This window comes from Microplitis demolitor, chromosome 7 (genome assembly GCF_026212275.2).
Source record: "Microplitis demolitor isolate Queensland-Clemson2020A chromosome 7, iyMicDemo2.1a, whole genome shotgun sequence".
NCBI classification, from domain to species: Eukaryota; Metazoa; Arthropoda; class Insecta; order Hymenoptera; family Braconidae; genus Microplitis; species Microplitis demolitor.
The window spans coordinates 22,060,330-22,074,910 of NC_068551.1; the positions used below are offsets into that span (position 1 = coordinate 22,060,330).

General features: G+C 33.9%; 1 protein-coding gene across 1 annotated transcript; it reads right to left on the reverse strand.

Annotated features, from left to right (window-relative positions):
- Nucleotides 1-1,664: 1,664 nt before the first annotated feature.
- LOC103569462 (uncharacterized) lies at nucleotides 1,665-10,170 on the reverse strand. The gene is made up of 5 exons (XM_008546773.3): nucleotides 9,756-10,170; nucleotides 7,634-9,275; nucleotides 5,053-5,149; nucleotides 4,653-4,968; nucleotides 1,665-4,367 (listed from the first exon to the last, which is right to left on the reverse strand). The coding sequence occupies exons 2-5, from the start codon at nucleotides 7,780-7,782 to the stop codon at nucleotides 3,925-3,927; spliced, it is 1,005 nt and encodes a 334-aa protein (XP_008544995.1). The 5' UTR covers nucleotides 7,783-9,275; nucleotides 9,756-10,170; the 3' UTR covers nucleotides 1,665-3,924.
- Nucleotides 10,171-14,581: the final 4,411 nt, after the last annotated feature.

Below are 14,581 nucleotides of genomic sequence, written 5' to 3' on the forward strand. Positions count from 1 at the left end.
CCCTTCGCTCCTCATGCCATACTTTTAGTTTTACTTCTATTCCTTCTTACTACACAATCTATATATATATACAATAATGTCCCTTGTAGAATTTAGCATCTCACTCGGTCTGCTGTTGTCAGTACCACGTTATTACATGACTAGACGTGATACTCTGTTTCACAATTCCGTACTCTTGTACTCTCACTCTTACTCTCTTGCATATATATAAGTATATAAATATATATATTATTGTTGGCCGTACATGTGAGTGTATTGAGTGTAACCGCCCTTACCCCACACGTCTCGGGGAATACCACCGACTTTATCCTTTATAATAAAATATATATATATGTCTCTGATACGTCTGCAGGTCTAGACACTCCTACCAGTTTATTTAAAGTGTTGGTCGCTCTAGATATTATTAGGTCATCGTATCAGCCCATTTACTTCCTTGCAATAAATAATTACACAACTCTGGGTCATAAATTTAAATAAGTCTTATAAGATTCACTGATACTTTTATTATTATTTTTAAATAATCATTCACTACAGTACATAATATTCGCTCCGATAATTACAATCATTTATTATTATTATTATTATTATTTTTTAATCGCTGTTACCTTTGCCGCCATAAGCCGTCTTATCAATCGGCGTAAAATAATTTAAATTTAAAATACAAGTGCGCTCGTGGATTTAAATCACGCGGTTTCACCACCGAAGGGATGATTATTTATATTCTCCATTAATCAACTCGCTTTCTCATCCGTTCTGTTAAAACTAATACAAGTTACTGACAATAATAATAATAATTAGTCCTTACATCAACCCTTATTCATACTTAGTATATATTTAATAATTATAAATAAATAATTGTGAATCGGTATATTTATTTTTTGTTTGTTTGTTAACTGCAAGTTAAGGCCATAAGTGAAATATCTAAATTTATATATCCAGCGCTAGGATGTTTATTATTAATTATTTATTATTATTATCATTAATGTTAATTGTTCCAGGATCCTAGGTACAATAAGACAAGTCTTTATTTTTTTAATTTTTATTTATTTTCTTACTACTAATCCATATCTCGGTCTTTATTTTAAATTAAATAATAATTATTTACTAAACATATCCTGGACTTACGTTTTACATGCAAGTTATTATTAATAAGTGCTCTAAAATGTATATATATAATAATAATAATAATTAATATAGATCTAAGTGTCGGCGAGTCGCTCCATGGCAGTGCTCCGCACGTTTTATTTCATTTGTTTTAATTTTTAATTCTTATTATTACTAATAATTAATAATTAATTACTCAAAGGCTCCTTCTTTACATCCCATTTATTACATAAAGCGCGCGGTTAATTTATAAAATTTTAAATGTTGTGACAAATTATTAAAATTAAAAATTTACGCTGGTTGTAAATTTTATTTATTATTTTTATTCAAAACATCGCTGACAGTTTCATTTAATTAATTTATTTATTATTATTATTATTATTATTATTAATTAATGTTTCATTTTTAATTATTGGCTAGTTTATTTATAAATTGTTTATACAAAAAAAAAGCTTACAATTAAACGAGGATCTAAATTTAATTATACAATTTATTTTTTTTTTTCAAGATTTTTTTTTTTTTTAAACAAATTTAATTAGACAGTAATTGTGTATAATTATTTAATAAACGTAAAGATATAAAATTTTAATAAATGAGTTAAGTGCGAATGAGTCGATAGCGACAACGGACTTAAAAAATAATACCGCATTTACACAATTATAGATATATATATATATATATTTATATATTTAATGTATAATAAAGTGTTAATTAATTAATGACAGTAAATGAATAAAATAGATAAATTAATGACTTGTCTTGATGTCTATTAAATTTATGGAATGTCAGCGCTAATCATACACAAATTTATAAATTATATAATTAGTTTATTATTAATATATAAAATAAAGTCATATTAATTTTACCTTGTCATTAATGATGAAAAATCACATAACGATCGACTCTCGGGTTTATTTACTTCTAAATAAATACATTTTATTAACTACACTAACTACTTTAATAAAACCGCCACAAATTTATTAATTGTACAATTAATAATAATAAAAAAAAATGAATTAACACATAATTCATTAATTACTAAAATACAAAAGATTGGAAAAAAAAATTAATCGAATATTTAGTTTTTTTTTTCTACTTTATTAACTCTTTAGAGTCCGTATATTTATTTTATTTAAATAATTAATAATAAAACTGCATTTAATTTCGACCTTTAGATGTAATTTCTTTTTATATTTTAATTACAATAAGTAATATATATATGTAACATGGGAACAGTTTCTTTAGTAATAATAATAATAACAACAATAATAATAATAATAAACTGAATAACGAAATATTATTTATCATCAATGGCAAAACTTATTGATTAATTATTTCTCACAATATCCCTCATATATTCTCCAATCATACAAAAGTATCATCATATATATTCACACATAAAACTCACCCCATTCTTGCACTTCAACTCACTCTTTTTTTTACTATTAATTATTATTATCAATGTACTCATGTGATTTTAATTTTTTTCCTGTTACTTCAATAATTACTATTATCATTATCATTATTATTATTATTATTATTATTATTATTATTATTTCCACATTGTATTATTATGCAAAAATACTAGTTTATTTTAATATCCCTGTACAAAAAAATCTCAGTGCAGTGTGTGGAGTTAATTTTTTTTTATCTGCAATTATCTCTCTCCTTATTCATTTAACTTCATGTTAATTAATTTAATTATTTATTAAATGTTGTTGTTGTTGTTGTTTATGATCAAGTGGACTGAAAGCTAACATTTTATTTTCCCTTAATGTACTTATAAGGTATTTGGTTTGCTTTATGCATCACTCATGCAGTTTTTTATTTATTTATTTATTTATTTTTTTCAACTATAAATTATGGTAATGATTCGATAATTAATAATTATAATTATAATTATAATAATAATAGATTAATTAATTAATAATTATTATTAATAACGCCACTGTCAAATAAGCCGCGGGAGTTTATGTTTTTTAAAAACAATTATTTATCGTGGTCACGCTGGGTCGATTTTTTTTTTTTTTTTATTACAAATAATACAATAAATTTATTTATCGATATCGATGACATAAGAAAAAAGTTATAAACTGGTCCGTAGACCATTTAAAAGAACGAGGAAAAAAAAAGTTAAGTAAAGAAAGTTATATAATAATAAAAATAAATTATATTTATATTAAATAACGCATTATTTTTTTTGTTCGTGCTTGGATCTAAGCAGCGTCGACAAGCCCTCCGATCACGCAACAAACTATCGGTGTCTTCAATACAAACTCAGACAAATAAGTCAAAAAAATATTATTAAATATACAGATTGTTTTTATAAATAATTCATTTTAATTAGCGTGATGTTAATCTCATATAATTTTATAATAATAAAATTACAAAGACACAGAAGAGCACAAGCCAAAAGTTTATTTTTAAAACGAAAGAACATTGGCCTTTTTTTATTTGTATCAATTTTTTTTTTATTTATAATTATATTTAATAATAATTAAATATGCGATCCTAAATAGGATGAGAAAACGAAGGAGAATATTTTTTTTTTTTATTTATTAATTATTAATAATGTAAAATTGGGAAAGTTTTAGTTCGGATATTACTTTCGCGACCCTGAGGTGATGGTGATAATTATTTAATAATGAATGTATTTTATTTTTCTTAATTAAATTTAGTAGTTGGTGGCAACTCCCGCGATTAAAAACGTCTCGCAGTGATCGGAGTCATGTTGGCCGACACGAGGCTATGGTGGACAGGGTGGTGGTGGTGGTGTTGGTTGTTGTGTTGTTGAGTTAATGATGAATTAAGGCTTTGAGGTCACTTTTTAATTTTTTTAGTTGGTGGTTCCTGAGCGTCCTGCGAATCTTCAGTGTCTTCGCTGTCAGTCGGCCGTGATGTGTTGCTACAATCTTCATTTTCGTTTGTTGTTAACGAGTCATTTGTGTCCTCACTGGCAACCGCTGCGGTTATTGGGGTCGCCGGTTTGTCCATCGAGTCCTCGGTGAAGGAGGTGGTCGTGCTGTTCTCGTCGATCGCTGCTGGATCAATTGTTGCCGGTTCTTTTCCATTAACAACTGCTGTGTCTTGGTTGCTGTCATCTGAGGGTTCAGTCGCGTCTCCGTTGCTCGCTGAGTGAGTTTTACCGTTTTCCGTCACTCCGGGTATTCCGTCGAGCAACTCTGGTTTCATCTCTGATGCGATATAGTGAGTCCACAAGGCCAATTCTACTCGATGAGGGCTCCAAGTCTTTCCATTCGACGCTGTAATTTTATTAATTCAGTCATGCTCGGTCCTCAATTTTTATTAACGCGACTTATATTTTATATTAAATAAAAGATGGACTAGACTCTTTATTTCTCATCTCAAAAGTCAACTCTATTGATTTTATGCATCAAATAAAAAAAAAAAGAATTTAATTTCTTATTGATCTGAAGTCTAAAATCAATAGCTCGAGTACTAAAATATCTCAAGTAATAGGATTAAAAAAAGAAAAAAAAAGTTTTTTATATAACTCGGAGGGTATCAAGACAAGAAAAAATACTTACTTTGTTTGTTAAGCCTCTCAACGGTAGTCTGGATGTGTTGAACAAAATTAAGGTACTCCTTGGTCGTGTAATCAATGCCCTCGATTTCAGGTATCGCCATCAGACACTCATCAGCCATGAAGGGCGCGTTCTCCGGTGATGCGGCAGCAAGCAGTGCTGATGCCATCGTCGTGCCAACTCCTTTGAGATTCGATAGTGCGGTAATAGCTTGCTCCAAGTTTGGAAGTTTTTTGAAGGCTTTTTTCGTCTCAGCCATCACTGCTCGGGGAGTGTTTACTTTTACCAAATACGATAGCTGCGGATAAAACTTGCCGCGCTGAAATAAAAAAATTACAACAAAAAAAATCATTAATGGTCAAATAAATATCCAGTTTCGTCTCTCTCCAATAATAAAACTTACTGTCTGTTTCCATTTCATTGTTTGAACCAACTCTTCGTGATTAAGATGGGCGTCTTTGCCGCGGGATTTTATTTTTTTTGGCAGCTCATTTTGGTACCTTAAAAAAAAGCAATTAAACACACAATTAACAATTAATTAATTAATAGATAAGTTAAATTATTTCGATTAAAAGCTATTGTGGATATTTTTTTGTTCTTTTTTGGCGAATAATAAAAAAAAATATTTTTTTTACCACTTATAAATTAATTTAAGGCATTCAGTAATTGGTATAGGATGTACGATGAGGAAAGAGTTACATTTGAGCATGCTGCGTCAGCATGCTTGCGTCCATTTTGAGAGCCGCTCTCAGCACGCAACGCGCTCCAACAAAAACAGCCTTGACACAATCACTCGTTATACGCTTCTTTATATATTTCATTTATTATATCTATTCTTCTCTACAAAACTTATTGCTCATAACTCATAAATAAATATCACAACAATTTTATACCACATAAAAAAAAAAAAAAATGGAGCAAAAACTCAAGCCCAATTAAAAATACGATCCTGGTTAGCAGATTTAAAAATTTTTGAATTTGTTTTTCAACTTTAATTAAAAAAAAAAATAAAGTAAAAATATGCACATGTAGAAAATTTAAAAAACTATAAGTGAAATTTTTTCAAATATTTTGTTTTTGTTTTAATTTATCAGTTTAAAAAAATTATTAGACGGCTAACTTCAGTATCATGTAAAAGTTACAATAATCCCGAGTAATTTTTAAAAAATTTTGGAGTCAATAAATTTATGTAAGCAAACAAATGCATAAAAACTGGAGTTGAATGACAAATTTTTTGAAAAAAAAAAAAAAAAAAAAAAAAAAAATTGATTGATCAGCAAACAAAAATTTAAAAGTTGAGTAGATTTTTTTCTTGTGATACTGACATACGTCTAGTACTAAGAGTATGTACTTAGCTGTGTACTAGTCATCAGCATTGTACACGAAAACTACTCAAACTTTATAGCATTAAACTTTAAACTTTCATCTGGCTCTCGATGTTCAATAATACTCCGTTACTTTACGAGCACGAATTTATTTTATCTATCAGTATTTAATCAATAGATTCGTAATTAGTTAATTAACTGTTGAATAGGATTTAGTAAATACTAATTGCGAATGTGTATTACAGAATTTAAATAATAAAAGCAACGAGAAATTAAAACTCAGTATCGTTTATCGATTAAACTCAACACCAAACAACAAAACTTTTTATTTTCAATTAATAAAAAATCTGTAATAATAATTATTTTATTGAAATAATAAATTTGAAATTTACTTGAATCAATAGAGTTGGATTTAAAAAAAAAAAAAACCTCCCGATCAATAGCCGTCGCTATTAATTTTTTCAGATGCCGGAATAAAAAAAAAATGCGAGCTCTGTACTTTTATAAATGTCCGTAATTTTTTTTTTTTTTTTTTTTCATCTAATAAAATGTCATCAATTGATTTAATAATAAACTAGAGTCTATAAAGTTATAATAATTATAATAATCAATAATTATATTAAATAAAATTGAGTTAATTATATCAATAAATTTATATTTTATATTTTAAATAAATTATCTATCGGATAATTAATTTTATTAATTAAATATTTAACAAGATCTAAAAGTATTTAAAGCGCTTCTATTAAAATGTCATGTGGACATAAATTTTTTATAGCGACAAAGTGATTTATTGAATTTTTTATTGCGATTAGAAGAAGAAAATTAAAGGAACATAAAAAAACTTTATTGATAAAAGGAACGAGAGCTTGAGTGCATGAGCCAGCTGTTTTTGATCAAGTAAATAAAATTTTAAAAAATAAAAACGCGGCAAAGACAAAAGATTTAAATATGTAATAAAAAAAAAAAATAAATAAATAAATAAAGAAGAGGGTGAACGAGCACGTGACAGTTGTGTATATTGGATAAAACTCGTGGTGATGATAATGATGAGGAAAGGAAAGCAATTACTGATGACGTAGATAGCTCTCGTGCGTGTGTTCTCCATGTGTAAGTGTGTGTGTGTGTGTGTGTGTATTTAAAGGCTGCCAAATTGTCAAAGTCTATAACATAAGTAAAGGCGAGTGAGTGTGTTGTTAATAGAGATCTGTCGGTGGATCGCGGGGGGTGGTGTCGGATAAACGAGGGGAAACAGATTGAGATTGGAAGTTGTGCGTTTAAACACACGGGCACAGTGTGCTACGTGCTGGCAAGCGGACGAGTACCCACGGCACGGTACGGGTTCATTGTCCCGTGTGTGCTGTGTCTTGTAAAAGCTAAACCCGTCTGCCGTTTATTCTGCTGCTGCTGATACTTTTGCTCAAGTACATGTATGTACTCTTCGTAATATAAAACCAGGCAGAGGATGGATGGATACCATACACATACGACTTACCAGAAGACTCCTGTTCAAGACAACACGACAGCTCTCAAAAGCTCCATGTGTGTTAAATATTATTTTTAATATATATATTAAACTCTATATAAATGTACGTATATCTATATATGTGGGGAAATATGTAGTCTAGATATGGTGGCGTTAGATGAGTAGCAACTTACCAATTGTCCAATTTAATGAGTTCCTCGGGTTTCTTGGTTTTCCTATCGGCCTTGAGTCTCAATGCCTGGGGATACAATTTAATAACATGTTCGAATTGGCTCGCCGTACCCTCGGCAAAGAAAGTCGCCGTATCTCTCACGGAAGCCATTGTGAAAACTGTAATTTATTTTACGACGTATAGAGGGCGCCAGTGACGCGATGGACAGACAATATATGTCTCTGTCTCTTTTTATCTCCTAGCAGTAGGTCTGCGCTTGTTCCTCTTGTTCTTATTACTCCAATAAAATAATTCCCCCTCTTCTCTTGGTGTCCGTGAGCGTTTTAACCGCCGCGTGAGAGAGTGAGTGAGTGAGATGGATTGTATTTCACCCTGTCTCTTCCTTCTGTCTCCTTTTAATCCCTCAGTGATTGTGTTTGGATGTGAATGTGATGTAGATGTGTATGTATGGTACTCACAACTACCAGTTACGAGTAAACTCGTATGCAGCCGGTGACGGAACAACCAAACAGCATGGACATACAGTGCGTACGATCCACGCGGTTACTGATATCACAAGATCTAGGACAACCACGATAATATAATAACAGAATAATAATAATACTAAATAATATTATTATTATTTTAAATAAATTTATTATTTTTAATTCAGCACAAACGACTTTAATGTTAACACGAAGCCGTTCACGACACGACTGGTTTCTCTTCCACCAGTGAAACCCACTATTCCCTCGACTATGACCAATCAGAAACACCACTGGTTACTCTACCAGGCTCTGGGTATTTTATTTCAAAAAATACCCAAACTCACTCCGCCGTTTTGGATTTAAACTCAAATACTTTTTTTAAAGAGCCTCAGTGTAAGCCCGCTGATGTACCGATCACTACGGACTCAAATGTAATCTCGCTACGACTTCATAGGGCGCGATACTCAGTCCTTGCGAAATTCTATGTGCCGATGGTGGGAGAAAATCGTGCGATCAGCCCCACACTCACTGTCCCCTTGCCGTCTTGCTTCTGGTGGGGGAGCCTCGACCAATAGGGGGCGCCACTTCACGGAGCAAATGCCGCCTCCTCTTTTCCCCCTCTCTTCTTGCTCGACGTTCCCTTTCCTCTCGGCGCGTCGCAATCGCACACACGCGTCCTGCTTTTTTTATATATATATATATTGCCCAGATAAATATGTATGTATGTATATATGTATATATATATATATATGTATATAAAATTTTCGACTGTGTCACTCGTGGCAACTGCCACCGACCTCAACTGTAAACGACAATCTCGCTCGGGCGTACGTCCGGGAAAATTTAAAAATTACAAAATGCGGATACTTCTCTCTGCAGTATTACCCGCACTTTCAGCCGTTCGAGACAATTACTTTTCAACAGCTACTCCCAGCCACTGATGATTACTCGTATCGGAGTAAAAATTACAAAAATGAATAAAATAAAAAAAAAGTTAACACAAAATTTAAAGTTTTTAAAGTCAGTGCTTATCACCACAAAGCCAGTATACTTTTCTCCACTGCTCGACGTAGAAGTCGCTTGTCCTTGTCTCTCAGTGCGATGTCACTCGTTCCATTTACGCTCCACTTGAACGTATGTCAGCAGCAGCAACAGCATTCCCACGGCTGGTGGTAACTTTTTTTTAAAAATAACAAAAAAAAACAAACAAATAATAAAAATTATAATAAATAAAATTTAATATATTGTAATTAAAATATTTTTAATTTTATTGATAAATGTAATTATTCATATATATATACATGTATATATATATGTTTGTTATTTGAAATACTGTTTCTCACGTTCCCATCGTCACCACACACGACACACAACCGCGACGACGACCATGACGATGATGACAACGAGGTGTGTGCGTGTGTGTGGATAATGACAAAGTGAACAAGTCTACAAGTAGTAAGTAGTGAGTGAGCAAAAAATAGCAATAAAAAAAATATTTGCTCAGAATCTCACTAGCAACAACAATAATAATAATAATTATTATTATTATAAAAATATTGTAAACAACGACAGCAATGGGAACAGAATCAGTAAAAAGTCAATTGCTTATTTTTTAATTTTTTTCTATTTAAATGTATGTAGGTACCGATTGCTCACCAGTAGTTATCAGAGTTGGAGCCACGATGCACTTCGGTGCGTCTACGGTATACGTGAAATAATATTTTTTTATTTTTTATTGTACACAAAAGTTGTATTGGTTGTGACAATCAGAGTCAGTGATGTAGGTGCGGGGTTCGTTTAAAGACACGCGCATACACGCCGACGATGATAATAATATTCACACTCTCACTCACACGCTCGCACGCTGGCTGTTGGTTTAGTATTATTGTAAGCGCGCTGATGATAATACGGCTCGCTCGCGAAACGAGAACAGAACAGCACGGAGATCTCGGATTAGTATAGACGTACAGAGAATGAGGAGAGAGTTGGATGTAACTCTCAATGCTCGACAGTGCCTACGAGTATAAAGCACCAGCAAAGTCCATTTGCGTTGGGAATAGTTTGCCCATCACCCGAACGAGGGCACCAAAGTCGATACCAACTGGGTCTCCCCACCGTGGCATCATCATTTTAAATAATTCCCCAAGTAAAGAGCCAGCCGAAGCCGACACACACACACACACACACATTTGCTCACGTATCACGTTGCTCGCGCAACCGACCTTCCACGCCAACTGTCCCTCGTCCCCGTCCCCCCAGACCCCGCGAACCTCGACAACGTCCGACTCAACTCTCCTTCTACGCTCCCTACTACTTCTGCTTCACACAAACGCACACAGAATAGACAGAATCTTACAAAACTACTTTTAATGCTTTGCACCCTTGTTGGAGCCTTCGGGTCCAATTGAAATTTTTCCGTCAGACCCCGAGCCCGAGTACTCTCAGTACAATTTATATATAAACGTATGTTCCTAAAAAAATATATGAAATATGAAAACCGGATTCTCTATTTGTTAGTGGAGAATAATAATATCTGGGCATATATATATTTTGTTATCTATCTACACGAGTAGTGTGCGTTGTATCGGCATAGGAAGGCTTTGGTTGGTTGGCTGGTTGGTGTAGTCTAGTCTTGGTGGTAGTCGTCGGTAGAGTGTAGTTGTAGAGTTAGCGTTCTCTCGCTCGATCGTGCTGCTGGGTAAGCGACTAGAAATCGATGTTGAAGCTGCCTGGGAGGTACAACCCAGTGCCGTAGCCCCGTACCGAACCGATGCCTGGCATCGCTTGCTTCAACTCGCTCTCTGCTGGCTCTCATGCTCGTTACGCTGCTGGACTCGATCCTTTTGACTACTCCAGACTCCAGTCCTATCCACTCTACTTGTATATATATATATATTAATACATAAATACATATGATGGATGTTAAATGCACGTAAAGGATATGCGCGAGTGCACGCTACTGCTTTTGTATAAATACACCGATGAATACATACAAGTACAAAGCCAAGCATAAAGCAGAATGTAAGGCTAGAGTAGTCTGTAGTGGTAGCCAGCATGTACGAGTGGAACAAACAGCCTTAATACAGCACAATACACGTGAGAGAGCTTTCGCTTGTAGCCTCATTCGTACAGCAGTATGTGCTGGGTCCTGGCACTGGGGGATTCAGCTGCTGCACCCGTATAGGCCGTACAATCTCCATCACCACACGTTGGTATTGAAGCATAGCACCAGTGCCACCACACAACAGGGGTTGCTGCTGCTGCTGCTCCGATCCTGCTTCTACCAGATATATATTGCCGTTAAATTTCAAATACCATCCAATCCTGGTGTGCGAATGTCCACTGATATGTCCTCGTAAATTTGCTTTATACATATTGTAGATACACACATCTATCTGGCTTTACTTTGTCAGCTCCTATTTCTACATCATCTACATCTGCTGCTGCTGCTACTGTTACATACTAATACCAGATATCTTGACGTATGTCAGCATTTGAGACGTGGATGTACATGACACAACTGTAGTATTGAGTCAGGATGATATTAGACGTCGACATCGCGACGCCATCCTTCCTATACTCCAGTTTCACATGTGATCAGCATCTAACAAAGTAGACAAGATAAGAGTAGAGTAGATATAATAGATGTAGAAGAATATCATGATCATGACACATCGAGTACCATACAGCAGAGTACCGAGTATAGCTTCTATCCAGTGTAATATAACGTCATGTAGGTGTAGGATGATGATGCCGGTCTATAGTCTATAGTCTACAGTCTTCAGTATGTAGGATGCAGAGTGTGTTGGTACACATGTGGATGTGGATCAACATTATGTACAAGTACACAGATGGCAAAGTTATGCGCGCGCATGGACGAGGTATATATAGAGTTTAGGAGTGTGCGAACGGCAAGTACTCGGCAGTTGTCCGTGGGACGGCTCCTCGTCGGTTGATGGTGTGCTGTCCGTGTCGGTGGTAATCCCACTGCACACTACTGCACACCCCAGTCTTTTATCTCTACACCAATGGCGCTCTACCAACACCGTGACAGCCGACGAGGAACACCACCACCATCGGGCTGCTACGTGCTCACTCTCTCACCCGGACCCTCGCTGTCGTCTTTCTTATCTATTCTATCTTACACTCAGCTCCGTCCCTCTCTGCTTGAAAGTCCTCAGTCCTCGCTGGCATGACAGCCCGTCTATATGTACATGGAGACTTACACACACGGCAGCACACCACGGCGACGGTATTCTGTGCTGCTGCCATAAGACCAAGACTAACATCCTCGCGTTCCGCTCGCCTCCTATCCATCGGTTAACTTGAGCCAGGCATACTGATGGAAAGTGCTGAACGAATCATGCTATACACCCAACTAACTTTACGTTTATAGAATAGATAAATATGTACAACAGTTGCTTTTATATATACATATACCTATATATATATATATGTGTGTTTTATTGTTGTCATTCAAAATAAATGCATAAAGATATTACTCTAATATTTATTTAATTACTTAAGCAATTAGGAAATGCTAAAATAGTTTTACTGAGGAAAAAATAAAATCACTTAAGGTTTTTTTTTGCCCAGTAATTATTTTAAGTGGTTTTAAATTTAAATCCGAGCCCTATACTCCACTCGGTATTTTCGGTATTCTCGCATAGCAGTCGGTTCGTTTTCGAATTATTTTCAGGTAGAGAGTCATTACTATGCGCTGCAATAAGTATTTTGGGATAAACCGATATAGATAACAAAGGGTTAAAGATCACAGGTCAGCCCTAGTTAATTATGCATCTCTTGGAAAGAAAACTATTAATCCCCGGATACATAAATTTGTAGCGGGCTATAGAATATTCATTAAATTTTATAAATGTATTTTTTTTTTTTTTTAGGTAAATTTTTTTCGGAACACCGTAAGGATGAATAATATTTTTAGGCCTTGCTGGTGTTGGGTATGGATATTCGTGCGACGGTAAAATCGTCGAACCGGTGACGGAACTTGAACCCAACCTGGCAAGTAATATAAGTAAAGGAAGGGGCCGTCAGTTTTCCACTCTGTTTGTCCGCCTACCAGGCGTCCATAAGCCCGCAGCATGGCCGTCGTCTCCTATACAGAGTACAGCTCTACAGCACACCACTGCCGTCGACGGCACCGTTATATTATATACCGAGTAATGTAAGTATAGAACCAACCAGCTACAGCATATACTGAGTGAGCAAGAACGAGCTGAGCTAAGGCAGCACACCACCACCGACACAATACGAAACCTTCACTTTACTTGCTCCCCTCTACATGTAATGCTTTGCACACCACGTCTCCATAAATGTGTGTGTGTTGTGTGTGCATTGTATGTAGAGAGTGTAGATGTGTGCTGCTGCCTGCTGGTTGTGAGCGTGAGCCCCTCGTATCATTGCTGCTGCTGCTGCAAACGTTTGAAATTCAACCCCGCAAGTTAAACTCCGCGCAGGGTTGCCAGACTTCATTCCAACGCGTATATTCCACGTACTTTTATAGATTTAAATATATACTGTGATTTTTTAATTATCATGAGAATCACTGGGTACATTTAACAACTTCCATATCCACTGGCTCAGCTCATTATTTTTTTAACTTATACTTTTTAATTGGAATTTATCTTTATTCATTTTTTTACCCGTTGTCTTTTGTTAAAAAAAAAAAAAAAAAGTCTTGACTTTTGTCTAATATTTTTGTCATTATTTTTATAACTTGTTTAAAGCCAGTAATTTTTATCTGTAGATATTAATATCGCTGCAGCTGGGCTTGATAAAGTACGCCAGTGATTTTCAACTTGTTCCTCGTATTTGGTCTTTACTCTTCAAAGCTCTTGCTGCTGACGCTTCAAAAATTACAGTGATTAATTTTCATTACTCATAATTAAATTTACTAAAAGTTATTAAAACACTTGCACTATAAAAAGCTGTATATATTTATAGATAATTATAATTAGATAAATAAATATTATTAGTCTGTAGTACGCGGATGTAATCTAATAAAAATTAAAAAATAAAGCTATTGATCGTTGAATGGTTTATTGTCTCAGCAACAGGTCATTCGCTTTGCGTCTCTATTATTCTACGAAATCCAATTGTATGTGATACTGTTTTATTTTATTTCATTTTTTATATTTTATTGTCACAAAGAATACGATGACCTTGATATTAAAACAACTTGTGTCAAATGTCAATCGTTATTTATTTATTATTACTTACTATTACTATTATTATTACCATAAATATATACATATATATATATATATATATTAGGGGTGTGCGAATAATTCAAACTTCGAATTATTTGAAAATTTACGAATAACTCCAAAATTTTTTTCGAATGACTTAAAATTGTAATATTTTTCTAATAATTCAAATTTTTGTCGCAGGTAAAAATATGAAACTTTTAATATATACATATATAAAGAAATTATTATTGTATAGACTTATGAGCGGGTTTTTTT

What these genes read in the sequence shown, in the direction of transcription:
- LOC103569462 (XM_008546773.3), bottom strand. Translation starts at nt 7,782, where the DNA reads ATGGCTTCCGTGAGAGATACGGCGACTTTCTTTGCCGAGGGTACGGCG. An exon ending in CAATGAAATGGAAACAGACA is followed by an intron (nt 4,969 to 5,052) that starts GTAAGTTTTATT and finishes TTTTTATTTCAG; the next exon opens with CGCGGCAAGTTTTATCCGCA. An exon ending in TGAGAGGCTTAACAAACAAA is followed by an intron (nt 4,368 to 4,652) that starts GTAAGTATTTTT and finishes ATAAAATTACAG; the next exon opens with CGTCGAATGGAAAGACTTGG.